The 27,715-nt window shown below is 41.9% G+C and overlaps 1 protein-coding gene across 2 annotated transcripts; it reads right to left on the bottom strand.

Annotated features, from left to right (window-relative positions):
* Nucleotides 1-115: 115 nt before the first annotated feature.
* Nucleotides 116-27,166, bottom strand: drd4b (dopamine receptor D4b). Of its 2 annotated transcripts, none has more exons than XM_085277375.1 (4): nucleotides 26,538-27,166; nucleotides 24,581-24,693; nucleotides 22,359-22,951; nucleotides 116-447 (listed from the first exon to the last, which is right to left on the bottom strand). In XM_085277375.1, the coding sequence occupies exons 1-4, from the start codon at nucleotides 26,784-26,786 to the stop codon at nucleotides 422-424; spliced, it is 981 nt and encodes a 326-aa protein (XP_085133501.1). In that variant the 5' UTR covers nucleotides 26,787-27,166; the 3' UTR covers nucleotides 116-421. The 2 variants fall into 2 exon arrangements, with proteins under 2 accessions (XP_085133501.1, XP_085133492.1); XM_085277366.1 differs by lacking the exon at nucleotides 116-447 and adding an exon at nucleotides 9,644-12,394.
* Between the last annotated feature and the right edge of the window lie 549 nt (nucleotides 27,167-27,715).

Here is a 27,715-nt window from a genome sequence, read left to right as displayed (position 1 = left end):
ACTTTTTAAAAGTTTGTTCAGAAATATCACAACAACAATTTTGTAGACTAGTATAATAATCTTTTGCAAACAACTGTAGTCATTAGCTGATGAGTCCAACCAACCTTTAGGGACAACACATCAAAGCTTTCCCTTACTCATTGCAGCAAGGGGGTCATTCTGCAATAGATCAATGGGAAGAACAAGATCTGGGCAATCAACACCTACGCCCTGCCGGTCCTCAGATACCCTGCTGGGATAATCGGCTGGGAAAGGAGGAAACAGGAGCTACTGACAAGACGCTAAAGGTCCTTACCACGCATGTGTGCTGGGTCCCAGTCATTTACAGAGGGGTTCACATCCAACACCCTGAGACTGTAGAAGCAGGAGGCTCAGGACTAGTGAGTGTCAGAAACACTATCAATGATGAAACAAAGATCTGTCAGTACACCGGGACAACCGAGGAACCTGAGAAAAAAGAGGAGCAGGAACAGAACTGGCACCTGAATAGCATGTACCACAGGCATATAGAAGAAATCCTACCAACGGCTGGATGAACTCTGACTGAAACACAGCACATAGGCACTAATCATGGCGGCAGGAACAAGTTCTAAGTGCAAGACTAAGGTCAGTAGAGGGTTAGGGTGTCTACCACATCAGGCAAGACCCCAGATGCACGCTCTGTAAAGACAATTCGGCACACAACACCAGGGTGTAAGAAGCTAACAGGCAGGGCATACTTGGAATGGCACAACTAGTGTACAGGAACATCTGTCCCGAGTATCACTTGGAAGTCCTGAGGTCAGAATGGGATCAGCTAGAAAGCTAAGATCTTGTTTGACTTCCATATACAGATGGATAAACTAGCAAATGGTTAACCAACCAAACATAGTAGTGGTGGACTAGCAGAAGAAGACCGTAGTGATAGATGTAGTTATGCTAAGGAGGAGCATATATGGTCATATTTGGTCATACACACACATACATAGACCAATTTTTTTTTTATAATTACTTTTTGGTGTGAGTTTAACATTCCTGCATAAAATCTGTAAGCACTTTAAAGTAAAGGGGAAGAGAATGGTTAAAGCAATTAAATAAACTAAAAATGAATGACATCAATAACAGCATGTTGTAATTCCAAGGTTTCTAATTAATAGAAACTTTGTGGGAATGAACAGGTTCATGTTGGGGACTGGGGAGTGCAGTGAGGAGTCATAGAAACAGTCCAGCAGGTAAAACAAACAAGCTGATGTTGTTTTAGAAACGGGAAAATTACCAGCAGCACCTCCAGCTCAGGGAACATCCATTTATAGTCTTGGGAAATCTGGTCCTAAGTGGTCGTCATGGAAGAGTTGCAGGCAAAAAGCCATAAAAAATAAACAGCAGTTGGTTCCCTGCAATTAAGTCATTATTAGCTCTAAAATTGTAATTATAATTATATTTCTTTCCTATCAGGTCTGCATTTCTGGTTGTTCAGTACTCTGCTTGATGGTAGGGGAAAAGATTATCAGTAGAGGTATGCTGATGTTTTGGACTGATTGTCAAGGTAGCACAGTACACTCTTTAACCCAGGAGACACAGAAACAGGGTTTTCATGATAACAGGGTTCTTGCTGATCGGAGCTGGCTTGGCCCTGACTTATCGAAGAATTAAGGAAGCGGAACCGGCTGTTCAAACCCCCACAAGGCTGCCCGCTGGGATTGAAATGATGGGGCGAGGCATGAGTTTCTAAAAATGGGCTCATTGAGTGCAGCACGGAGAAGATCTTGGAGAACGCACGGCTGCTGTGAATGCTCAGAACAAGACCTCTGAGTGAAAAACTGGATTACATCTGGAGGGGCTAGCTCGAATAACACCTTTGAGCGCAAATTCGATCACATCTTGGGAAGTGCACTGCAGTCGTAAGTTCTCAGGACCTGCTCTTTGAGCAAAAAGAATGACAACATCACGGAACGTAAGTTTGGATAACATCATAGAAAGCTCACAGCTCTCCAACGGGAGATTGAGAGACCAGTGTTGGACTGTTAGAACAGCTCTGAAATTCATATGAGTTGTTTGCACTAAGGTAAAAACTATCATCACTTCATGTGGAGACCCCTTCGGCGCCAGCTGCGGCCTCAAGGCTGGAGCTGAACAAAACGCCCTGATAACGACTGTGTTTATACTGTTCCCCCCATTCCATGCAAGGCCACCTGGGTTGGCTGGAAGACTGTTTGCTTAGCCTGGCAGGGCGAAGGACACTGTCTCAGCTGAACTCTGGACACACACACACACACACACACTAATATGCACACACTGATCCCCCCTCCCTTTCCAAACGCCTTCGATGCTTGTGCCCTACCGAGGAAGATGGCAGTCGACTGGACCAGCGCAGACATGCTGCAGGACCGGATGAGCTGTCTACACCGGCTCTCTCTTACCCTTTACCCTTTACTGCTTGTCTTGTGTTTCTATGGTGTATTGATAGTCATGTGCTTTTTGTGCTGAGGTGTTTTTTCTGTTATCAAACTGTTCTCCCACTAGGAGCTCAGTCTGAGTGGAGTTTTTTTTCTCTCCTCCTCTTACCTCATGTTATGTATTTTCGTTGTTTTTTTCCTATCAGCCTACCTCTCTGACATGTCTCCCCAATGTGATGTTTGTGTAAAGTTGGTCAGAAGGTTCCTTTGTAAGTGCACATGCACCATTAGCGTGCTGCCTGCTGTAACCCTAATTTCCATCGGGATTAATAAAGTATTCTGATTCGGAAAGAGTACTCAGGATTATTGATGCTCACAAAGCAGGAGAAGGATATGCAAAGTTATCACTGTGTTTCCAAGTGTCACTAAGTGGAGTGGGAAGAATGATCAAGAAATTTAAAGAGCCACAGAGTGGAGAAGATGCCTGACAGAGTAAAAGATTTAAAGTCTGTGAACTAGTGAGAAAAGACTGAGGTTGTGTAGCTCTTTGCATACATTTATATTTGTTTACCACTTTTTAAAGCTGAAGTATGATTGTTATAAAACACGTTTTCAGTAAAAAACTGTTGCAGTCTAGAATGTTCTGTTTGAAAAAAGGTAAATAAGCTTAAGAAGCTATAAAAAGACTTTTTGGTCAATAATGTGTTTTTTTTCCTTTTTTCACATTTGATTAAATTTCTTCGTTGTCAACACTTTATTGGTTTTCTTTTCTATAGAAAGAATTCATCATTCACTGATTGTGGCTTTTTCACTGGAGCATCTGCTGACATTTTTTTTAACATGAATATCGTTGGGACAAAACTCCCAACAGTTCCTGGTGACAAGCTTCTGTTACTTTTAGAAACACTCGAGATAAAACATGAACAATGGAGATGTAAAAACTTTGTTCTCTTCACGGGGAGATAATCTGTACCTACCCTAATGTTCAATTTGCACATCTCAGTTGGGTGCCTATTAAAGGTATATTTTTACACCTGGTGTAAGACATTTTCCTTTTTCCAATTACTTTGCCTTTCACTTATAAGAAATGATACTGGGGAGTTAAAATTGTGTCTGTTCAGTTTTCTTATTCAGTCCACTCTGTTCCACTTTTCTCTCAGAGTGATAAAAAAAACCTGCACTGCACCTCGTTTAAATTTAGGGATTCCTAAACGAACAAGGACTCACACTGCTCCCTGTGCTGTGATATGACCATAGAAAAGAACAGAGGAGGTCATGTGATTCTGCTGTTGTTGCTTTTTAAATTTAATTGAATTTATATATTTTTATCTCCAACTTGAACATAACACTGGAGCTTAACTGTAAGTTTTGAAATGACAACATAACCTGGGATTTAATTTACACAACATGACCACAAAGAAGCTACAAGACAAACATCTACACACACGCACACCTCACACATAGTGAGGTGTGTGTTCACACCGACCGCGATAGAGACGGCCAGAGCGTCAGGTTTACATGTAAAGTCAATGGAAAAAGCGCGATGACACGCGACTGCGTGTCCTGTGAAAATTTGGAAGCAGATTTGCGTCGCGAAAACGCGTGAAACGGGCGTCAGTGTAGCGCGTCTGGCGCGTTTGGCTCGCGAATAAAACCACGCGCGTCAGTTTTTGTGTTGCATTTTGTGCACACGCGCGTTTTGCGTCTACCGCTCGAGTTGGAAAAATCTGAACTCCAGCGTCAAATCGCGCCGCGACAACCAATCAGGAGCCTGGTGACGTGGCTCTGACCTAGGTCAAAGGGCCAGGTCGAGCCAAAGCCCTTTATACTATGTGAGTGAAGTTGGCCCCCCCACCTTCTTCAAATCCAACAAAAGTGGTATCAAACATTTGTGCTACGTTTGTGCTGGTTTGTGCTGCAAAATTTTTCGTTTGTGCTACTATCATTTTGTTTAAAAGGAAAAAGCTGAAAATTTAAATAGTTAAAAGTTGAAATGTGAATAGTTGGTTTTTGTATTATATGATTTATTTATTACATTTTATGTGGAGTGAATAAATAAAAGTATATTTACGGTGGCCCCTAGAGACAAAACACGCGCAAACTCCAAAACACGTACAAAACACAACAGAAGTGCTCCAGGATGCTGGGCGCAGTGTTGAGCTTTTGTTACCTAGAGGCTACACAAGGCAGCAAGTACCAATGACCGGATTTGGTGTGTGGTAGTAACAGGTAAATGAACTTTTTTTAAAAAATTATTTGAATATATGATGTTGAAAATATGTTGTGTATTCTATTGCTCTAGTCTTCTTCTGCTTGTTTTCTTTTTTTCTCAACAGGTGATCCAGGAAAAGAGGGGAAAAAAAGGTGATGAAGCAGATTTTCATTGTCTTTTCTCTCTATCTCTTTTCTCCTTTTTCTTTCCCTCTCCTTCTGTTAACTTTCTTCTGAACTTTTCTTCTTGTTTTTCTTTCCCGTCCCCGAGTCCAGTCTGGCCTGATTACAATAACTTAACTAATAAAAATAACTAATAAAGATCAAATAAACTATGACAATCAAGTGGACCAGTATAGCAAAAGGCCCACTTGGGAAAGTAAATGTGTTGGGCATTTTTCTTGGCCTTCAGACAATAATTCTGATCGCTACAGTGCCAGACAGGACACAAAAATAAATTAATTAATTAATTTAAAAAAATTATATTTGAATATATTTGTGTGCTTGTGTATAAATACACAAACAATACACATATGCTTCCAACTGTGTAATTTAAGTGATCTAGGCAGCTGTTTTGGAAGTTCAGTTAACGCTAGAAATGTGTTTTGGAGTTTGTACGTGTTTTGTCTCTAGGGACCACCACATATATTTATATATAAACATATATAAATAAAACCACTTTGTTTTACATTAGTAATTCCTTTTGTGCATAATTTTATATTGTTGTTAATAATAAATGAATTAAAGCAACAAAACAACCTGAAGAGCCGGTTCTCTAAAAAGAGCCGGAAATCCCATCACTACACACACACACACACACACACACACACACACACACTGTGAGATTATTATTCTGTCATATGTTATCTTATGCCTGTAATCAAAATGAGTGACTTATTATACTGCTGTAAGCCGCATCACACTTATTATAGAGAAAATGATCAATGTGTAGTTTTAGTTTGCATTACACTTCTGGATGAAGAAAATGTGAAAAATCCTTAGATTTATTAGATAGGTTTATATTGTCCTATGCTGTTGATTTACTGTGAATGATTTACACTGTTTCATGACATTTCATACTGCTGAGTTAAGGAGAGAATATTGTGTGCAGAGGGCCTTGGTTTCTGATAATGCAGGAGACGGATCACATTCCACAGGAGTTTCACCCCCTGTACTCTGTAAGCAGAGAGACAGGGAGCCAAGGTCATAAGTCAGGCTCAGCTAGGAGTTAGAAAATATGTGAATGTTAGGTTTTTACGACTAGGTGGGGGCCATCAGAGGCTGTAAGAGTTTGAGTAACCCTCCACCAGTTTGAGATTTGCTGTGTCCCTCTGCATGCATGTCTCCCCATCCGGATGGTTTATGCTCATAAAGTGTTGAATTGTATGGAATAAAAGATTGTTGATTGAGCATTTATACACCGAGTATTGTCCTTCCTTCAGCCCAAAGATTGAAAGAATTGGGAGGATTTAACAGCACACAAGGTGATTTTGCAGAGACATGGGAAGATGCCCAGCAGCATCTTTAGCTCAGAATTAGCAGAAACCAGAGGGACTTCAACACAACCATTTATAGTCTGGAGTAATAATGTGAAATATGATTTCCATGGAAGACTTGCAGCCAACAGAACGTTCGTCATATATGGAAATAAAGCCAACGAACCCGCTGCAGCAGCTGATTCTCTGGACTTACAAGTCGTAATACTGAATGAGCATTCTGTATTACTGGGAACCAGTTCAGTGTGTAGCCTGCGTCTTGCCCTGTGACAGCTATGATAGGCTTTGCCCCCCACGACCCTGAATAAAGGTTAAGAAGATGGATGGAGTCTGTGTTCAAAGGTGAAACAGAGAGAATGAGGGAGGTAAAAGTTTTTAGGAGTCTTGGTACTACTTGTCTTACTTGTGTTAGTGCTAAGAAGTAAAGACGGATTCATTTTCCTCACATGGGGAAGTGGTCCAGAATTCATTTTGCAACATGCAGAATCAATATTTAGAGATATTCTGTAAAGCTCTAAAAATACTTGTTTAATGTTCTCCAAGATGACAGAACAACCTATACGCCACAGCTGAAGTGCAACTAGGAGAACTGGTGTGGATTTAAAAGGAGCTCACACAAAATGCTGAGGAAATCTTTGGCTCCCATCAGAATGATGAAGCAGAGGCGGAGGCAGACATTTGATACACCTGGGGCTTAGCCCTAAAGGGTAGTATGCATGTGGGATTGGGGGGGGGGGGGGGGGGGGGTTGTTTATAGGCTCTGTTTTGAGTTTTGTTCAAAAGAGAATGACTTCATATAGGGAAAAATATATATCACTGATCCAGAATTAAAACAGGACTACAACAGCTCAAAATCAGGACTACTTAGGACTTAACCAAGACAGAACCACAATCAGAACTAGATGATAGTAGCACTAAAAATCATCATAGACCTGCACTACACCTGCTCTTGTTCCTCTCTCCCTCTCTCTCCCTCTCTCTCCCTCTCTGTTCCTCTCTCTCTCTCTGTTCCTCTCTCTCTCTCTCTCTCTCTCTCCCTCTCTGTTCCTCTCTCTCTCTCTGTTCCTCTCTCTCTCTCTCTCTCTCTCTCTCTCTCTCTCTCCCTCTCTGTTCCTCTCTCTCTCTCTGTTCCTCTCTCTCTCTGTTCCTCTCTCTCTCTCTCTCTCTCTCTCTCTCTCTCTCAAACACCAACATCATCAAATATACAGTTGAAACCAGATGTTTAAATACTCTTCAGATAAAAACACTTTTTTAATTGTAACATCAAATCAGACTAAATGTTTATTTTTTTTAGATTGATAAATATAAAAAACATATTTGTTAACTTTAAGAGTAAAGAGAGAAACTGTCTGTATTTCTTAATTGTAAATGGCACCAAATTGTATTCAAATTGAGCCACACTTATGGAGCTCCACAGTTCTGTTCCTGGTGTTTTGGTTGACATCTCTTAATTTTCCCATGTCACAGAAACAGACTCAGTGTTTTGCCTTATATGCATCCACAGCTGTGCCACCAGTTTACTCACATGGACTCTACTAACCAATCAGAAGCTTCTTCAGCTCAGAATGGAATCGTCTGCAGTTTTCTTATTAATGAACAATAAACTTAGTGTACATGTACTCCTAAATTTGATGAAAGTGATAAAAATAGAAGCTCTGTCTCTCTTTATTCTGACATTTAACTAATTCAAAAGATATTTCAATATTTATTTATCCAAAACAAAACAAGTTTACTCTAAATTGATGTTGTACAGTAAAAACATGTTCTTGTGTTTTCCATAAAGTGTATGTAAATATCTGGTTTCAACTGTGAATGTACTGCTGTGTGTTGAAGTTCCTCTTGTTTTGCATAGAAATATACTGAACAACATACAAAGCATAATATATAAAATAACATCTACCTGAGTTTTTTCTTTGAAAGAAGCTCCTTATGTCCATTCTTGTATATCAGTGCATTACTGAAACCGATTTATTTAGCCGTGGAGGGAAACAACTGAAAATATGAAATAAACACACATGTAAGCTAAGACTCTCTAAAGAAACAGCATTGTTGTTGTTCCGCTTTTCATTCCTTTTCATTCATTTGTTGATTCACTCGAAGAGAAAGTAACGTAAAATTGGTCAAGTGATCAGTTTGATATCAATCTTTCGTGATTCACCGTCATATTTACATTATTTGTACAGTACGAATGATTTGCTTTGGTACCTGGTCGAACTTCAGTTCTCCTCTGTCTGCCTCCCTGCGCTTCTCCAACAGCGCACTCGCAGGCAGCAGCTGCCCCCGCCCCCTCGCTTAGTGCCTGAGCTCGGATCATACCAATATTAGGGGGGATTTACGCAGAGTCATAAATTCCCACAGTGTGCGCTATGTGCTTCGAATATTGTGTGTAGTTTTTGTTTTATACAGTTGTCAGCCAGGCATCTAACTATGAAAAAATTACACTCCAAAAGACCCCAGGCTTCTTAAAAAACAACCCGGGCTTAAGCCCAGTAAGCCACCCCCCCGCTCCGCCACTGTGACTGTGATGAAGTGAAGCTGGTCAGCCAGACACAGATAACAAAACTATTAAACCGCCCACAATGACACACAACATGACCAAAAGGACAGAAAGCCATGTCAAAGAGAAACAGGAAACAGGTCCTAGATAGAGACATGACGGCCTCAAAGAGAAATAGCAGCAATGAGACAAAATGTTCTTATTAGGTTAATAACGTGACTATAAAGAGAGAGAATCGCCTGAAAAAGAACAAAATAACGACAGAGACATGACGACCTCAAACAAAATGACTACACAAAACTCCCTCGATTATAAACAAACAACTACCAAAGAGCCTCAAGAATAACTGCAAAGTGGTTACAAAAGCCTCATCATGCCTAAAGCTGGGCATACACGGTGCGATTTTGAGGTCATTTTGAGCTGATTTTTCATTCGTGTGACCGTTTTAGGGATCGGCCCAAGTTTCGCCTTAATCATCGTGCGTCGTGCATCGTGTAGTATACGTGGGGTAACGAGAAGCGATTAACACCTCACGACCATGGAAATCATCAATCCTTTGGTCGTAAGAAAATCAAACCTGTTTGAAATCCTGTCGCCCCTCGTGAGGGTGTCACCGCAGCCTCTCACACTGCGCACGCACAAACACAGAAATGGAAGTGAAAAGATGGAGCAGCAGTGCAGCGTGTGATCTGGACACAAGCGACGGAGGCACAACTTGTAGAACTTTGGCTCATCCGAGCCTCTTCGATGTGGCCTCACAAAATTATCACGACCACAACAACCGTGAAAAGAGTTGGATGGACATTGGTGCTCAATTATGTTTTTCATTAGCAATTTAACAAAGTTGATGGTGGTGGTGGTATGTGTGTGCGTGTGTGTGCGTGTGTGTGTGTGTGTGAGTGAGAGAGGGAGAGAGAGCGAGAGAAGATATTGTGACCTTCTAACCCCTGCGAGTCAATCTTACAGTTTGAGCAGGAGCTGAAATAATCGTATGCTCAGCTTAAGAAAGACGCAAAATGATTTACGCGAGTAAAAAGGACACAGCTTATTTCTGAACTCCACCTTTATCAAAAATTTTGATTTTTACAAATGACACTAACATGCAGTACACAGTCCCTTCTCTCTCCATGAGAATGAGCTAAAACCACATCTGGGATGTGGTCTGTGTGCCTGGAACGACGTGTTCTGGCACATCCAACGATGCCATACACCCACCACGCCAACCTCAAACCGAGCTGATTAGATTTCAGATGAAGGCCACTAAAGATGAGCTTTTAGAAAGATGAAACATTTTATTAGAAACTTTCCCACTTAAAGTGTGGATGTGGCATACAGTAGGCACAGTCAGTAACAAAACACAGAGTGGTAATGATACCACTCACAAAACGTGGAAAAACTTTCTGTGAGCTTTCATTCAGCATCAAGCACACTGGAAATACACCAATGACCAAATAAAATTGCAACGTCTATAGCTGTTTTTAAGATTTTTCGGTATTATTCAGCAATAATGTGCTTTAACTGGAATCTTGTGAGACAGCAATAGTTGTTTTATCTTATATTCCTGTAATATTGCTCTAGGAACAATAACAATATTAGCATGGTTTCTTACATTAACAACAAATGCTCGTTAAAATGGCACACATTTTCATTATATTATGCCTTGAACTAAACCAACAAGAATGTCTTCTTACAGTATCAGAAAACTATTGTAATTTTCTTCCCCTTACAACATGCATTACAATCATACTACATATTATGTGTCTATATGTGAAAGAAAATGTAGAAAATAATGTTTGCAGAAGGAACATGTGGTATCTTAAGTATCATAAGCTGCTGTTATTTAGCAATTTAAAAAGAATTATTAATACCACTCATTTCCTGTAATAATGAGAAGTTGAGTAAATATAGTATATATAACAAAACTTTATGTAGACGTGCAGTTCCTTCAGCGCTGAAGCAGAGAAAGGAATAAATTACTCATTATTTCCACGACAGCTTACATTTTTTTGCATGTGTTTTAGATGGATCAATTCTATCATGATGGACAAGAACATCCTTTGAATTTAAGGCATAAAGCTACTAATATTATATGAATCATTTCATTATTACATATCTTAAAATTACTTTAAAGCAGTTAAAGTAAGCTAGTTTCGACTGTGCTATATTCAGTGTTGTATACCATTGAAGAGGTTCACACCAGCTCATTAGATGTCAGCAGTTCATGACTAAATATTGTTATCTTTCACACTTTGGGTCTCGTTCCAAAATCCTCTTTCTCTGAAGGAAAAACATTTTTCCATTTTCAGCTAAAATCAGTTAGGCAGTTACAATGCTTAACTGTACCTGACAATTCATACGACAAGATCTGATGCACAGTTTTACAGATTAGCCATGCCTGATCTAGAAGCAGTCTAAATTGAACTGATGTGAACTTTTCATTATATCAAAAAATTTATTCAGTCTGTTATGTATGGAAACACTTGAATGGTTTCTTACCTGAAGATAGAATAAACACAACATCATTATATCCTTCCACTCAGTCAAACACACTCACAGAGGTTGTTTAGCTCAGCTATGATCAGCATAAAGGCTGGAAAAGGTCGCACACTAGATTCTAGACTGGTAATGTAAAGGAGGCAATACAGTCTTCTGAGCAGAGTCAAAGTAGGACTTGTAACCCTACATAGTGCATCTTGCTGTGCCACTAATCACATCTAATACTATAAAAGTCTTTATTCAGTGGGTAACTCATAAGCGAGCACTGATTACTAATTCTGCTTCTAATGACTGAAAATTGCTACTATGTGGCCGAGATGACGATAATTCAGAGCTGTACAATGTTTTTAATGTTTCTATTCTTTCCAGCCTTTAGCCTAAGCTAAGCTATACTGAGCTAAGCTAAGCTACTCTGAGCTAAGTTAAGCTAGGCAGCTGCTGGCTGTAGCTTCATATTTACCACACAAACATGAGACCGGTGTTTATCTTCTTTATCTGTCTGCAAGAAACACATCATGCCAAACTGTTGCTTTATGCTTATTCATAACAGTAGGCATGAGTGGCTGATTTTAGACAAGTTTTTGCTCTTGAAGCTGCTTTTAGCTGCTTGTCATTCTGCTCTGTTGAAGCTTACTCAGTCTTTCCGTATAGTTGGAGATGTTTTGAGATGCTCATGTCCTTCTGTGGAACTGGCTCACAGTAACCCCAGCCAGCCAAGGCTGATGGACAGTATATTCCAAAAAAAGTGCCATGTAGACAAAGTGAAATCTCTGTTTTCAATAAGGGAGGCTGTGTTCATCTGTTTTCTGTAGCTTTCCACAAATGCACTGTTAGTTTTTTCTAGGCCGTAATTCGTGGGGATCACAAAATCACGTCATCAACGGAGAAAACAGACCCAGATATGGAATTTATAAGATCAGTATTTGCAACTTAGAAACAATCTTAATAAGTTGTCAGCAAGCCACTATCAACCATAAGTAAGTGGTTAAACTGAAAACCTCTGACTTTCCAGCAGAAGTCATATGCTGTAAATCCTGTAAATCCTTCCAAAACCCATTCCCAGTCTCGTCATTCCGCCTTCAGCTCACTGCAGAGTCTGTGGTGGGAAATCTGTTGTCAGCAGCAGCTGCGGAAGCATTTCTTGAAGAATTTCTTGAACTCTGTGTTGAACATGGTGTAAATTATGGGGTTGAGAGCACTGTTGACGTAGCCCAACCAGGTGACAGTGCTCATTAGACCAGGATGGATGCTGCATGTCAGACACACGGCTCGCATCGTATGGACCACAAAGAATGGAGTCCAGCAGAACAAGAAGCAACCTGTGGAGAGCGTACAAAAGGGAAATCAAGTTTCTTTTCACTTTAAGTTGTAACTGACAGATTCATATGAGCATACACACACACCAGTCAAAGGTCTGGACAGCACTCCATCACTCTTTGGTCAAACAGCCCTCACACAGCCTGGAGGTGTGTTTGGGGTCATTGTCCTGTTGAAAAATAAATGATGGGATGCATGTCGCAGTAGGATGCTGTGGTAGCCATGCTGGTTCAATATGCCTTCAATTTTAAATAAATCCCCAACAGTGTCACCAGCAAAGCTCCCCCACACCATCACACCTGCTCCTCCATGTTTCACAGTAGGAACCATCGTTTCCCTTTTCTGTGTCACACAAAGACACGGCAGGTGGAACCAAAGATCTCAAATGTGGATTCATTAGACCAAAGCACAGATTTCCACTGGTCTGATGTCCACTCCTTCTGTTTCTTGGCCCAAACAAATCCCTTCTGCTTGTTTCTTTTTCTTGGTGGTGGTTAAAATGGTGTCTTAACAGGATGCCATGTAGTTTCTTAGCAGCTATTTGCCCATAAAGGAATTATGTAATTTTCCAGACTGATTGAGCTTCAGTTCTTAAAGTAATGATGGATTGTCATTTCTCTTTTCTCAGCTGATTGGTTCTTGCCATAATATGAATTCTAACAGTTGTCAAATAGAGCTGTCAGCTGTGTACCAACCTGACTGCTGCACAACAAAACTAATGGTCCCAACTCCATAAAGAAGGCAAGAAATTCCACAAATTAACCCTGACAGGCACACCTGTGAGGTGAAACCATCTCAGGTGACTAAGTAAGTAAGTAAGTAAAGTTTATTTATATAGCACCTTTCACAGACATATGTCACAAAGTGCTTTACAAGGTAAAAACATAATACAGTCATAAAATACACCATGAAAACCCTGGTCTAATTAAAAGCTTTTTGAAATAAAAATGTCTTTAGCTGCTTTTTGAAGGTCTCCACTGAGTCCAAACCCCGTAGAAATAGGGGAAGTGCATTCCACAATCTGGGTGCAACAGCTTGGAAAGATCGGTCCCCTCGGGTTTTAAAACGAGTGTGGAGGACCACTAAAAGGGTTTGGTTTGCTGACCTCAGGTTACGAGTGGAGGTATGTGTATGAATCAGATCAGCAATGTAGGGGGGGTGCCTGTCTCTGTAATGCTCTAAAAGTTAAAACTAGAATTTTAAAATGGAACCTGAATCTGATTGGTAGCCAGTGCAGCGACTTTAAAACAGGGGTCATATGAGCACCCTTGTTCGAGCGGGTCAGTAGCCTCGCTGCAGAGTTTTGAACAACCTGTAGGTGGGCTAGCCCTTTCATGTTTAAACAAGTAAACAGGCTGTTACAGTAGTCAAGTCTTGTAGAGATAAAAGCATGTATTATCATCTCGAGTTCACTTGTTGACACGATGGATCTAAGTTTAGAAATGTTCCTCAGGTGAAAAAAGCAGGTTCTTACTGTCTGATTTAAATGCCCCTCCAAAGAAAAAGCTTCATCAAAAATGACACCCAAGTTTCTAAGGTTATGTTTCTGTGAGGAACCTAAGTCACCCAGTCGCCGTTTAATATCAGGTATTGCACTGCCTGGTGCAATAATCAGAGTTTCTGTTTTGGCCGGGTTTAGCTGTAAGCAGTTATTGTTCAACCATTGTTTAATGTTGGTTAAACAGTCAATCAGATTGGAGAGCTTATGAGCTTCAGCAGGCTTAAAAGAATAATATAGCTGAATATCGTCAGCAAAAAGATGATAAGATACTTCAGGAAACTGCTGTATTATCTGACTTAAAGGAAGAATGTATATTAAAAACAGAATAGGTCCCAGCACAGAGCCCTGAGGAACTCCACACAACAACTCTGTAGATTCCGACATGATCTGGTTTGCAGACACACTAAAACTCCTTTCAGATATATAAGATGAAAACCAGTCTAGAACAGAGCCAGACATCCCAACCAGGTCTCTCAGTCTGTTTATCAGGATGGGTGGCTGTAGCTCAGGTGGCAGAGCCTCTGTCAGTGCGCCCCAGGGCAGCTGTGGCTACAATGTAGCTTGCCATCACCAGTGTGTGAATGGGTGAATGACTGAATGTAGTGTGAAGCGCTTTGGGGTCCTTAGGGACTGAATAAAGCGCTATACAAATGCAGGCCATTTACCATTTATGGTATGGTTGACTGTATCAAAGGCTGAGGTGAGGTCTAACAAGACTAGGACTGTGTATTCTCCGGAGTCTGCTGACATCATAATATCATCAGTAACTTTCAGTAGTGCTGTCTCAGTGGAATGCAATTTACGGAACCCAGATTGAAAACGGTCATGGATGTTATATTTCTCCAAGTATCCCGTAAAGTGGACAGCTACTGCCTTCTCAAGGAGTTTTGACATAAATGGGAGTTTGGAGATAGGTCTTAAATTTTGAAGTAGTGTTGGGTCCAGGTTGGGTTTTTTGAGCCTTGGTTCCACAATGGCATGTTTAAAAAAGCTGGGGAACACCCCAGTCTGAAGAGAAACATTAAAAAGGTTCACAACCCAAGGACCAATGGTGTCAAAGGCATTAATAAAAAGCTTAGTGGGGATAATGTCTGAGGGGCTCTCGGACGGCTTCATTTTGTCCACCAGGGCTGCTATTTCATCATATGTTACTGTTGTAAAAGTCGACCAGGAGTACAAAGGGAGTGCCTGACTCGGAGAACAAGAAAGCTTTGGGGAGATTTTAGCATTGATGTCGTTAATCTTATTAAAAAATCGGAGGAGTTTATTACTATCTACTTTAGAGTGTACATCTAAAGGTACCACATCTGGGGAGACAATAGCACTAACTTTGTCAAAAAGAAACTTGGGATTTCTGTTGTTTTTTGTTATGAGTCTAGAAAAATATTCTGATCTAACAGTTCTCACTGTGTCATTTAAGGAGAGCATGAGATCTCGAAGATGGAGCCTGTGTACGTCAAGTTTGGTTTTCTTCCATAGTCGTTCTATTTTGCGGCATATTCTCCTTAAGTTTAAGATAGACTCATTTATCCAAGGGCATGTCTTCTTTTGTAAAGCCGAGCTTGTTTTAATAGGTGCCACTTGATCCAAAATGGATGTGCATTCCCTATTAAAAGACTGAATAAGAACATTTACATCATAACAAGTGGAGACCTGTCAAACATAATGGAGAACCTCTCAGCAGTAGTCTCAGTTATTATGCGTCTATGAGTTTTTAACTTCACAGGCGTCTGTTTAGAGCTAAAATTAAGTTCAACAAAGATACAGTTATGATCACTCAAATGTACATCCTCAGCAAACACATTGCCAATGTTGAGGCCAAAGGAAAAAACAAGGTCCAAGGTATGGCCTTTTACATGGGTTGGACCGGAGACATGTTGGACAAAGTTAAAAGACTCTGATATAGATAGAAGTTCAGCTGCAGAGTTAGATGAGGCATCATCAATATGAATGTTAAAATCCCCAAGAATTAAAGCTTTCTCCAGCTTGATAATAGAAGATAAGAAGTCCATAAAATCCTTTAAGAACTCAGTAGCAGGGCCAGGAGGGCGATAGACTAAAACACAATGAAAGATGTTCGTAGAGCCCACCTTAATTGTTTGCGACTCAAAGAAAGAATAGTTTTCAGTTTGCATACCTCTGCAGGTGAAACTGTCCTTAAAGACAACGGCAAGACCTCCACCACGGCGACCTAAATGGGGGGCGCCCAAGTAAGAGCAGTCTGCAGGACGCAGTTCATTTAGGTGAATAAATTCGCCATCCCTCTGCCATGTTTCGGTGAGAAACAGAAAGTCCAGGTTTTTCCTTGTGAAGAGCTCATTCAGAGAGAAGGATTTGTTTGCGATGGAGCGGGCGTTCAAGAGCGCGATCCGATTAAAAGCTGACAGCGCAGGTTTCCCATCAGCTTGTCGGAGTGGAATTGACAGCAAACACCGTGCCCGCACGCGAGGTCTCCAGCAGCGCCACGGAACCGGCGGGGCCAACCACCGGTTGTGCGATGCGGGCTGTGAGGGCGCAGCGGTGGGGAGATAATCGGCAAAATCCAGAGCATCAGATGGGCAGGATCCATGCTGTAGTGGCTGCAAGTACGTGTTTCCAATCAAATCCGGAAGGGTAACTGGCAGCAGAAACCGGGGACGCCTCCAGACGAGTCGGGAAATCTCCGATCTGTAGTCTCGTCTGATGTGTACCTGGATGCCAGCCCTACAGCCTCTTTTCCTCGATTTCTTCTTGGAATTGCTTAGGGCATGTTTCGCAGGTAGCAAGAAGTAATCCAGTGAGGTGGAAGAGTGCACAAATGGTGGGGGGAAAGTTTTTCTATAACTGTCCCAGTCATCATAAAGACGTTCCATAGAGTCTTTGATGTGGAGCAAGGAAGAACGGTCGTAAATCACAGCAGCATAGCTCCATATATTAAACGTCAGGGCTGATATAAAAGCATAAAATACAACACAGCATAGGCAGGTAGACGGCAAGCCGAGCAAAGGCGCCATCTTCCTGTCACAGTCCTGTCACAGTCGTCACGCATGAAGCTCACTGAAAGAAGGCCGAGGGTTTGCAGAGCTGTCACTAAAGGGTGGCCACAGCATGTCTTTATCCTGTCTTCCTTCTCTCACCCCAACCAATCACAGCAGATGGCCCCGCCCCTCCCTGAGCCTGGTTCTGTCGGAGGTTTCTTCCTGTTAAAAGGGAGTTTTTCCTTCCCACTGTCGCCAAAGTGCTTGCTCATAGGGGGTCATATGATCGTTGGGTTTTTCTCTGTATCTATTATTGTAGGGTCTGCCTTACAATATAAAGCACCTTGAGGCAACTGTTGTGATTTGGTGCTGTATAAATAAAACTGAATTGAATTGAATTAAAGCGCTGTCAGGAATCTGAAATATAGAGTTATGAATATTTTTTTTCTTTGCTACAAAAAACCCAAAAACAAATTCCGCCACTCTGAACGTCTCCGTGTGGTCAACAGCAGACACACATTATGCCCCTATCGTGGTCTAAATCAATCAGAGACAGTCAGGGGCGGGGCCTCTCTGATTGGCCGTGGTCCAGATATTCCCGTAGTGCTTCGTGTGTACATTTGATTTGGATAGAGAGGTGAGTAGCTTGAATAAAGCGATATCGATTCATTAAATCCTGAATTGACATTTAAATATAAACTTATTTTGCCAGAAACGCCAGAATTTCAGGTTAAAGCTCATAAAACTATTTCAACAACCACCAAACAGTAAATGAGAGCAGGTACACGGACTCCAGACAAAGACGTAAACGCAGAGCAGACCCCACGCAACAGAATCAGCTTTCTCTTTCTCGGCTTTCTCACCCGACGGCCCGTAGACAGACAAGCCGTCGGGGCTGAAAGCCGACAGCTCACCGATTCTGATGCATCGGGTCCGCGCTGTGTTTACGTCTTTTTTGCGCTAGAGTCTGAGCTGCAGGTTTTGTCTCTCTCCAACCAAAATTCACTGAACCAGCAGCAAAAGAAGATCAAACTACGCTTCACATTTGATAAACATCGTCATGAATTCACTCTGACTTTTGCTGTTTTGCTTCCACCACGATAAAATCACACTTCATGCACAGCGCTCTCTCTCTCTCTCTCTCTCTCTCAAATTGGGGTGATCGTGGCTCAAGAGTTGGGAGTTCGTCTTGTAATCGGAAGGTTGCCGGTTCGAGCCCCGGCTTGGACAGTCTCGGTCGTTGTGTCCTTGGGCAAGACACTTCACCCGTTGCCTACTGGTGGTGGTCAGAGGGCCCGGTGGCGCCAGTGTCCGGCAGCCTCACCTCTGTCAGTGCGCCCCAGGGTGGCTGTGGCTACAATGTAGCTGCCATCACCAGTGTGTGAATGTGTGTGTGAATGGGTGGATGACTGGATATGTAAAGCGCTTTGGGGTCCTTAGGGACTAGTAAAACGCTATATAAATACAGGCCATTTACCATTCAAATCTCTGTTTTCTGCATTATTCATTCGCTTATCACCCATCAGTCTACTGTTGTTTACAGCGCTGTCGGCCGCTGTCTTTTTTTTATTTTTTTTAATCTTTTTACTTAAATGACCTCGGACAGGAATTTAAACATTTTAAAATTATGCAAAATGCAGAATTTTTTAAGGTTATCTGCTATAAAAAGCCAGGCCAGGAAAATCTGCTTCATGTTTTTCTGAGTTTTATTCTCAGTTACTTTGACACAAAGGCCTCTGCTGTGATGCTCACATCTCTGATAAAGTCTCACAAGTGTCAGTACTGATAAATGATCAGAATTATAATATTTCTGACTGTCTGAGGCAAAGTTGAATCAAATCGGGACTTTGTGAATTGGAATCGAATGGATTATAGAAATCAGTGATGATACCCAGCCCTAGCCTAAGAAAAGGTGCACCAGTGCAACCGTGGCAAAAAGTTAGTCTAGAGCCCCGTGAGTGTGTATATATATAAATATATACATGGAGAGAGAGAGAGAGAGAGAGAGAGAGAGAGAGAGAGAGATACTGATAATGACTGACATTTGGATAATGAGTAGTATTGTAGCTTCCAAATCTGACTCCCCCACACATCCCTTTCTGGGTCAGGTTGACCTGCCGTTAGTCCTGTAGTGTCTGTCTGTCTGTGTGTGTGTGTGTGTGTGTGTGTGTGTGTGTGTGTGTGTGTGTGGCAGGTGTATTGGAACCAGAGCTTTAGCAGCTGCAGCTTACTCAGTCATCAAGCCCTTTAAATACCCGGCTCTGCCACTTCCACTCAGCCTGACTGTAGACTTGGCTAACTGTCAGTGTCTGTATGCGTGACACCAAACCTAGACCAGGCAAGTCTTCTTTTGTCATAAATGTGCATCCCCCACTTTCCTCTCATTAAACGGCCATCCCACAGCTCTTTGCTCATTGAACCATAACAACGCAGCAGCCTCCCAGTGTGTATATTCTGCTAGTCTATTAAACGCCTGCTCTATTCTACCAAACTAGTTACTCATCCATAGCTCCAGCTGTCCATATGCCAGGCTAAACTCGTCTCCAGCTAGCTCTCAGTCAACAACAAGCTCCCAAAACCAAAATTCCCTTGTTTTTCCTGCTTTTTCTTACAGTTGTCCAATCTTTTAGTGGTCTGTGTAACAGCTACCACTTGTCTGTACAGAAAACCTACAGTGATAGTGACAAAGTCAGCAGCTGGCCACAAGTATTAAATATGGTCACAATCTTTGTTTCTGTTCCTCAGGTGTTGGGTTAAGTAATGGTTTGAAAAGGGCATTTACCTACAAATGTGACGCCCCCGTGGCACTGATATTAGTAGTCAGCACTGCTGCCTCACAGCAAGAAAGTCTTGGGTTGAAATCTGTTGCTCATCTGACCCTTTGGTGTGGAGTGTGAATGGTTCTGTGTCATTCTGTGACAGACCAGTGACCTCCACAGGTGAAGCACGCACACACACACACACACACACACACACACACACACACACACACACACACACACACACACAAAAGATCAAATTCACTGTAAGATGGCCCGTAAGGATTTGCCACGGAGGAAAAACTAAAGAGAAGAGAGATGGTTTTCTTTGCCGCCACAGAGTGAGTAATGGTTTCAGCCTGACCACAGGACATTCTTTCAGAGTTAATTTAATATGTAAAAAATGTGATACACTGTGATACACTATTAAAGGTTTCTGTTAGGTTCACTCTCACAATATGCATTTATAACAAACCAAAGGACTGAATGACTGAAATGTGATTACGCACTCAACTGTATGATATGTGCATAGTCTACATAGATATGTCTGTGAAGGTTCTCAGTCATCCAGGTCATCGTAGTCAAAGGAGCTTGCAAAGAAAAGCGTCTGGACTTCTTTAAGTTGCTTGAAGACGTTTCACCTCTCATCCGAGAAGCTTCTTCAGTTCTAAGGTCAAATGGTGGAGAGTCCCAGATATAAACCTAGTGGGAGTTTCCCCCCACAGAGGGACAAAAGGACCCCCTGATGATCCTCTAATCGCCTGAGCCAAGGTGTGAAACTGGGTGTGGGTCCCAATCAGCCAGAGTTGTTTCGAAAATGTGTTGGCTTGATTGTCAGCAATGAAGAGTTTGTAAACATCTGGTTTCAACTGTATATTTGATGATGTTGGTGTTTGAGAGAGAGAGAGAGAGAGAGAGCGAGAGAGAGAGAGAGAGAGAGGAACAGAGAGGGAGAGAGAGCGAGAGAGAGAGGAACAGAGAGGGAGAGAGAGCGAGAGAGAGAGGAACAGAGAGAGAGAGAGAGCGAGAGAGAGAGGAACAGAGAGAGAGAGAGCGAGAGAGAGAGGAACAGAGAGAGAGAGAGCGAGAGAGAGAGGAACAGAGAGAGAGAGAGAGAGAGAGAGAGAGAGAGAGAGAGAGGAACAGAGAGAGAGAGAGAGGAACAAGAGCAGGTGAGACACACATGTTAGTCAAATGGTTGTTTACCAAAAGTATCACCGTATCATAGGTCCTCATGTATCTCGTACCTAGTGTTTCTTTTTAGGTTTGTTATTTTTCAAATTCTATATTTATTAAGTTTTGCAGGCTTGTTTGCACAACAAGGCTAAATAATTATATAAACGTTTCTGAATCTAAATAGTGGACTTTGGTAGAATTAAAAAATAAGTGTAGTGCAGGTCTATGATGATTTTTAGTGCTACTATCATCTAGTTCTGATTCTGGGTCTGTCTTGGTTAAGTCCTAAGTAGTCCTGATTTTGAGCTGTTGTAGTCCTGTTTTAATTCTGGATCAGTGATATATATTTTTCCCTATATGAAGTCATTTAGTTTTGAACAAAACTCAAAACAGAGCCTATAAACACCCCCCCCCCGTAATCCGCCTCTGTTATTGGTTATAAAAAACGGGGCCTTCACTATGAAAGACTGAATCAGTCTCTGCCTGTACTTTAAAAATAACCTCAAGCTGGCTACAACAAGATAAGAAACACATTTTAATAAGTTACTGTAAAAGTAGAACAATTCAAATGTGTCATCTTGTCCACGTCTGCCATCGGCCTCGCTCTCTTCCAGCATTCGCACTGCTCCAATCTGCAGCTCCACATTCGGTCTCTGCTCAGTTCAGCTGCGGTTGGACATCTAGATTGTTGGCCTGTAAGTCTAGATTCTGCTATGCAGGTGTGTCACTGGTTTATAATCTGTGACAGACGTGCACAATACAAGCTTCTTTGTGTAACCAAAATGAGAAGAAACAGCAGTTTTCTGTGTTTCAGTATCTTTGTCCAACAAGCTGTAACTGAGTAACTATGGAAGCTCAGCCACATAATAGGAAAAGATCCATGTTGTTGGAAGAGATACATAAAAATATAAACCAAGCCCTGGACGGGCTTTCGTTTGTTCAACAGCAACATTCAGCTAACATTATTTATATTAGATTAGAAAGATTATAAAACCTAGTTCACTGTTACACTTGTATTAAAGGTCATACTCCCCATGAGAAAGTGTCCTAAATCAGTTTTAACTTGATTTCATTTATAGTTGAGGCTTTTCGGCTTACACCAGAATTATGTCAGCTTCATTTGCAGCCTCTGAGGTTGCAGCACAGCTCGTGCATGCTTGGACGGAGGCATCATAAGAGAACTGTGACACGCTGCTTTCTGCTTTTCCCAAAACATTTCTGATGCCAGCTGACCAACAGGAAATGAGCTCAGGAAACTCTGATTCGTCTCCCTTTTTAGCGATCACAACACAAACCTCCTGTCGACTCGAATCATTGATGTGAATGATTGAACGGATGAATGAACGTAAACCGAGCGACAGCGAAAAGCCTGCTAGAAATAACAGGAACACTTAGGTCAACGTGTTTCGACAGCAGGCAGAGGAGCTACAGATCAAATCCTACAGCGCAGGTTATCACAGCAGCGCTGCTTCTGTCAACTATCCACCCAGAGTTGTAAAACACTGATTTGGACTAAAGCTTGGTAACACTAACGGTCCTCGGGTGCTGCTGGCTCACCAATAAAGGCACTCACCTACTACGACAGGCAGGACCTTCATAGCTTTCCTCTCCCTGCTGTTGAGCTTGGCTCTCGTCTTCATTTGCTGCTGGCTGAAGGTCAGCGTAGGCACCGAGTTCTCTCTGTACTGCCGTGGATAAGGAATCTCCTGTTGTATGTAGTCGCCAGAATCATCCATGCGAGACTGGGCTAGATCTCTCTCAATAATCCTGGGCAGAGGCATGGGCAGAGGTCCAGGGATGGTGCCCGGCACTGGGGCGAGGGTCGTGGTGATGGCGGCGTGCTGCAGCTTCCTGCAGGCCTCGATGCTGCTTCGTAGTTTGGCCTTACGGGTCTCCTCCCAGCGACGCAGCCCGCGGAAAACCCCAAAGTAGAGCAGGACCATGATGGGGCAAGGAATGAAGAAGGAGCAGACTGAGGAATACACCACATAGTTGTTGTCCTCCAATTTACACTCTGTGGGATCACGGTTAGGTACGTTGTTGATGCCAAATATGACAGGCGAGGCCACTGCTAAGGCCAGCAGCCAGGTGGCAGATAGCAGGATGATCTGACGATGGTCCACATGTTTGCGGTTGTAGTTTAGTGGAATGGACACGGCAATAAACCTGCAGAAAGAAAGAAGCGTTCACAAGGATATGTTTAACATCATGATCTCAAGCGCTTGGAAGCATTTTGGTTTCCATTCGTAGTCTATGTGTAGTCCAAATTTGATTGTCTAATCATTTTTAGTAAAGCTATCATTAAATACATTAAATACTGGTAAATAGTCTTTTGGTAAGTAAAAGAAGTAAAATAATCTAAACTTTGTCCTAGGAAACATTTAGCTTTTGTCCACTTCTGACAGGAAGTCTCAGCCTGGTTCACAACACTGGAAAAAACTGTTATTCTTACAGTAACACAGCTGTTCAGAGTTTATATTGCATGATTTTCATTTCAGTATTTCCTGTTACTTCAAATGTATAAGGTTAAAAATGTAAATTTCAGTGTCAAAGCTGAATTATTCTGAGTTACAAAAATAATTCTCTGTCCTCGTGTCACTGAGCAAAGACTCCGGAGACTAATTCAGTCATAGTTACTGTCAAGTTATACTTTTTACCTTGATCGATCACGCTGGGTACGTAAGCGTTGTTTGGAGGTTTTAAATAAAAAGATAGACCTGGGAGCTTTGACAGTCATTTGTAAAGTGGACTCAGTCTATTAAAGGCTTTGGATGACTGTCTGCTGACATTTAGACAAACACAGGGACAAAATTTTTAGCCCCTCTATGAAAATTTCATTTAAAAAAATTGATGTTAAACAGAGTAAGGTTTTCACGCAGCTTTTCCTCTGGCCTATCCGAGCAGTCTTAGGGTGTGAGGCACCCTGGACAGGTCGCCAGTCTGTCGCAGGACTAACACAGATAACTATTTAACCTAACCCCACTAACTGCATGTCTTTGGACTGTGGGAGACGTGGGAGTACCGGGGGACAACATGCAAACTCCACACAGAAGGACCCCGGCCTGATGGTGATCCTGAACTCAGGATGACTTTACTCACTGGCTGCAGTGCTCAAGAGTAATATTTTGTGGTGGCTGTGCCTTTGAGAGAATTCAAAAAACTATTTTGATTCATTACAACCTCCCATGGCGCAACATTGATTTAACTTGGCAAACGAATATATCCGTCCTAAGCAGCTATATTTTCTGTCATTTTATTTTAGCTGTAATGATTTATAGTAAATCAGGCTTTTTGAAAAGCTGCAGTGACCTTGGACCTTTTCATGCTCTCCCGTAAATGATGAGTTCTCTTCCAAATCACCAAAGTTGCAAAGTTAAAGCTACAACAGCCATATTAATGGTTAATTCACCAGACTGAAATAACCTGACATTGGCCTTTAAAAATAGAGAAATTTCAGTTTAGTGTGGATGTGGTGATACAGAAAGTCCACGAAACATTTGTTTTAATGCTTGTTTTTAACTTGAATTTCAGTTTGGAACTTAATTATTTTATAGGAAACAAAATGTGAGGAGTATATCTGGATTACACTGTTATCTGAATGAAATAACTATATGATGAAATTCCCTTTTTAATATTACGTTTTCTTCTTTGTAGCAAGTATTTGTGTCCAGAACAGCTGAAGGATTAATCATAGTATCTGCTGTGTTTTTGTTAGTTTTCACCTTTCAGACTCATCTTCATCGAATGCCTTTGACAGTAAAAGCAAGCATGTAGGAGCAACGTAAAGAGGTATACCTGTCCACACTGATAGCACAGAGGTTAAATATTGATGCGGTGCACAGCATCACATCCATGGTCATCAGGCCATCACACATCAGCATGTTTAAGGACCAGACTCCACCCTGAAACTGCACACACATAAACAAACACAAAAACACACAAACCTTGAGTCAAAAGAAACTCACTGCAAATATTCCCAATCCTCTTGTCTTAGTGCCACAAACGTTCCTGCATGAAGCATGACTCTGTCCCCTGACTTCTTCAGCAAGCACAGTAGGCGTTAACTTTCAGACAGACTTTCTAATCCAGTGACTGTATGTGGACAAAGCACTGGTGTGAAGATTAACTGGCTGTGACCACTGGCACAGATAACAAGATCTCAAATGCAGCTAGTTAAGGAGGATTTAAGGGGAAGCCTCAGCAGGGCGTCTCTATTATATTTAGACAGGCAGGCATGCAGGCAGGTGGCTCCTGATACTGAAGGCAAGGCTACATCCTGGTCTTTTGCCTGCAGATGTTGTGAATTATGGGTCGTACCTTTTCTCAACACCAGAATAAAGCTCCCACTGTCTCCCCTCGGTCTTTATTTATCCTGATGAAAGACGAACAGCCGTCTCTGTTTTATGATGCTCTTTTTCTGATGAGTATAATTAGCTACCTCGCTAAGTCACAACAATCTGAGTGTTAATCCTCCAGAATTGTTATAATTAATAAACACCTGAATTCAAGACAACAGCTTTCTGTCCACTAGTACTTTAGGGCTCACACATTATTAGAAACTGAAGCGTCACATTTTGCATCTTTTTGCAGTCCTTTTGCCATTTTCTTTTGGTAATCATTTTACCGATATGTGCTGATTTTGTCACTCTGCGGTTTCTTTTGTATCTCTGTTTGCATCTTTGTTATTTTGCATCTGCGTGCATCTGCGTGCAATTGTGGCTCAAGAGTTGGGAGTTCACCTTGTAATTGGAAGGTTGCCGGTTCGAGCCCCGGCTTGGACAGTCTCGGTCGTTGTGTCCTTGGGCAAGACACTTCACCCGTTGCCTACTGGTGGTGGTCAGAGGGCCCGGTGGCGCCAGTGTCCGGCAGCCTCGCCTCTGTCAGTGCGCCCCAGGGTGGCTGTGGCTACAATGTAGCTGCCATCACCAGTGTGTGAATGTGTGCGTGAATGGGTGGATGACTGGATATGTAAAGCGCTTTGGGGTCCTTAGGGACTAGTAAGCGCTGTATAAATGCAGGCCATTTACCATATATTTGGAGTTGTTATTTTCTGTGTTTCCATGCTCTTTTCTTTAACCTCCTGACATCCACATATGTGGACATCACATTTTGGGCTGTCTAGACCAAAATACTAAATTTTGCTCTACAAGGGCCTGATGTCCACTAACGAGGACGTTTTACTGACACTGTTCTATTGAAATTTAAAACCGATGTCCTCATATGTGGCTCTCATTTTTCTCAGAAACAAAAATCAGGTAAAATAACAAAAAAAATTCTTTGTTTTTACATTCATCAGGTCCCAATCAGCCCAAATAGCAAAGAGAAATTAAAAATGCATGCTGTGGAAGAGTTCGGGTCTTATGAGGTTAAGGGTATTTTAGACGGGTTTGGAGTCTAAAGTTTGCATTTTACTGTTTTTTGTAGCAAGCATGTGTTTTTTTCCCCAGTTTTGCTATTTTTGCACAGTGGTTTGTACGTCTTGGTTACGTCTATTACGTCTATAGTCTCCAGGCCTTTAAAGTTCTTATGGGCACCTTGGATTTTGTGAAGTCTTGAAGCCACACTGTGCGGCCTTCAGTCTTTATATATTTTTCATTTCCTCTTGGTTAATGTTGCATCTGAACTGCAGGAGATGTAGAGATACCTGCTTATCTTCTGTCTGACGCTTTCTTCGAGTCACAGTCAGACTCATCTGCACGCATGCTGTACTAAATGCTGACCTGATAAGCCTGTTGGGTAATACGGCTCTTACCTCTGCGTAAACGAAGAGAGGGAGAACCAGCACCGCCAGCAGCAGGTCTGCAAATGCCAGACTCACTATAAAGTAGTTTGTAGTGGTTTTTAAAGCTTTCTCCAAGTAAACGCTTATACACACGAGCACATTTCCACAGGTGACGACGATGATCAAGAAAATCCCGAAAATGAGAGCTGGGAAGTTTAAATGTGTGACGGCGGCCGCCGGCAGGGTGTCGTTGTTAAAATCCGTGAAGTTGTCCGACATGGTCGCCGGTGTTGCACCGTGCGCCGCAGACTGACGGGCTCCTTGTCCTACGAAGAGTTTCCTCCAGGGTAGTTTTCATCTATAAGCCGTTAAGGAAAGCAGAAGGTTTCCAGATGAAGTCGGGCTAAGTTGTTCTCCGTGGATGCGCATCCACGGCGCCCAGTGTGCGCACTGAAACCGATGCGCAAAGCCACACCGCTCGATGTAACCACGTTACCAGCCCTTAGGAACCCTTTCTTCAAATTTGACCGGCTGTCAAATGTGGATTCTCTGATAATTGCTCGCTACTGAAGGGGTAGCTGTGCAAAGTGGACGAATCAGAAGGCAACGGCTTAACCGGATAAATCTGCTTATGTGTTAACAGCCTCAGCAGGTTGGCAAATCAGGTTCGACCGAGACAGCAAACAGTGTGGAAATCAGCTGTTCCTCACATATGTAGACTTCTTACACTAAACTGCAGCTCTGAATATCAGTACATGGGAAAGACTTTACATGAAGTCATTCGTTAATTGTTTATATAATCGGAATGATTATTTTCTGCTACACTGAGTAACAATGAGACATATTTCAAACACATATTTGAACTCGATCTTTTTTCTAAAAGTATTCAAGTAGTTTTGAAGCTAGCCAATCAGGAAGAGGAGGAAAACGTCAGCAACAAGTGAGACCAAAGTGGTGAAACACAAACTGCGCTCATATAAGCGCCGCTCTACACTTGCTGTAATAAGCTGCAGTTATAACCCAAACATGCTACACAGGTGTATGCTCTGTAACCCCCTGTCCCAACTTTGCTCAAATCTGGATCAAATTTCAAAATATTATTAACAATAATAATCTCAGTTTTAACATTTATTTATGGTAAATGAAGTACAACATATATAAGATAGAGCCACTAGTGTGCTACATGTGGTTGCAACATGAGAAACAAA

Source organism: Mchenga conophoros, linkage group LG1, assembly GCF_057382185.1.
Source record: "Mchenga conophoros isolate Kocher_MC1m ecotype Shallow Benthic linkage group LG1, M_conophoros_male_GT1.1, whole genome shotgun sequence".
Classification (NCBI taxonomy): Eukaryota; Metazoa; Chordata; class Actinopteri; order Cichliformes; family Cichlidae; genus Mchenga; species Mchenga conophoros.
The sequence above is the reverse complement of the archived record's forward strand: the minus strand, read 5'-3'. Positions and strand labels throughout refer to the sequence as shown.

What these genes read in the sequence shown, in the direction of transcription:
- drd4b (XM_085277366.1), bottom strand. Translation starts at nt 26,786, where the DNA reads ATGTCGGACAACTTCACGGATTTTAACAACGACACCCTGCCGGCGGCC. An exon ending in TGTGCTATCAGTGTGGACAG is followed by an intron (nt 22,952 to 24,580) that starts GTATACCTCTTT and finishes TTCTTTCTGCAG; the next exon opens with GTTTATTGCCGTGTCCATTC. An exon ending in GGTCCTGCCTGTCGTAGTAG is followed by an intron (nt 12,395 to 22,358) that starts GTGAGTGCCTTT and finishes CGCTCTCCACAG; the next exon opens with GTTGCTTCTTGTTCTGCTGG.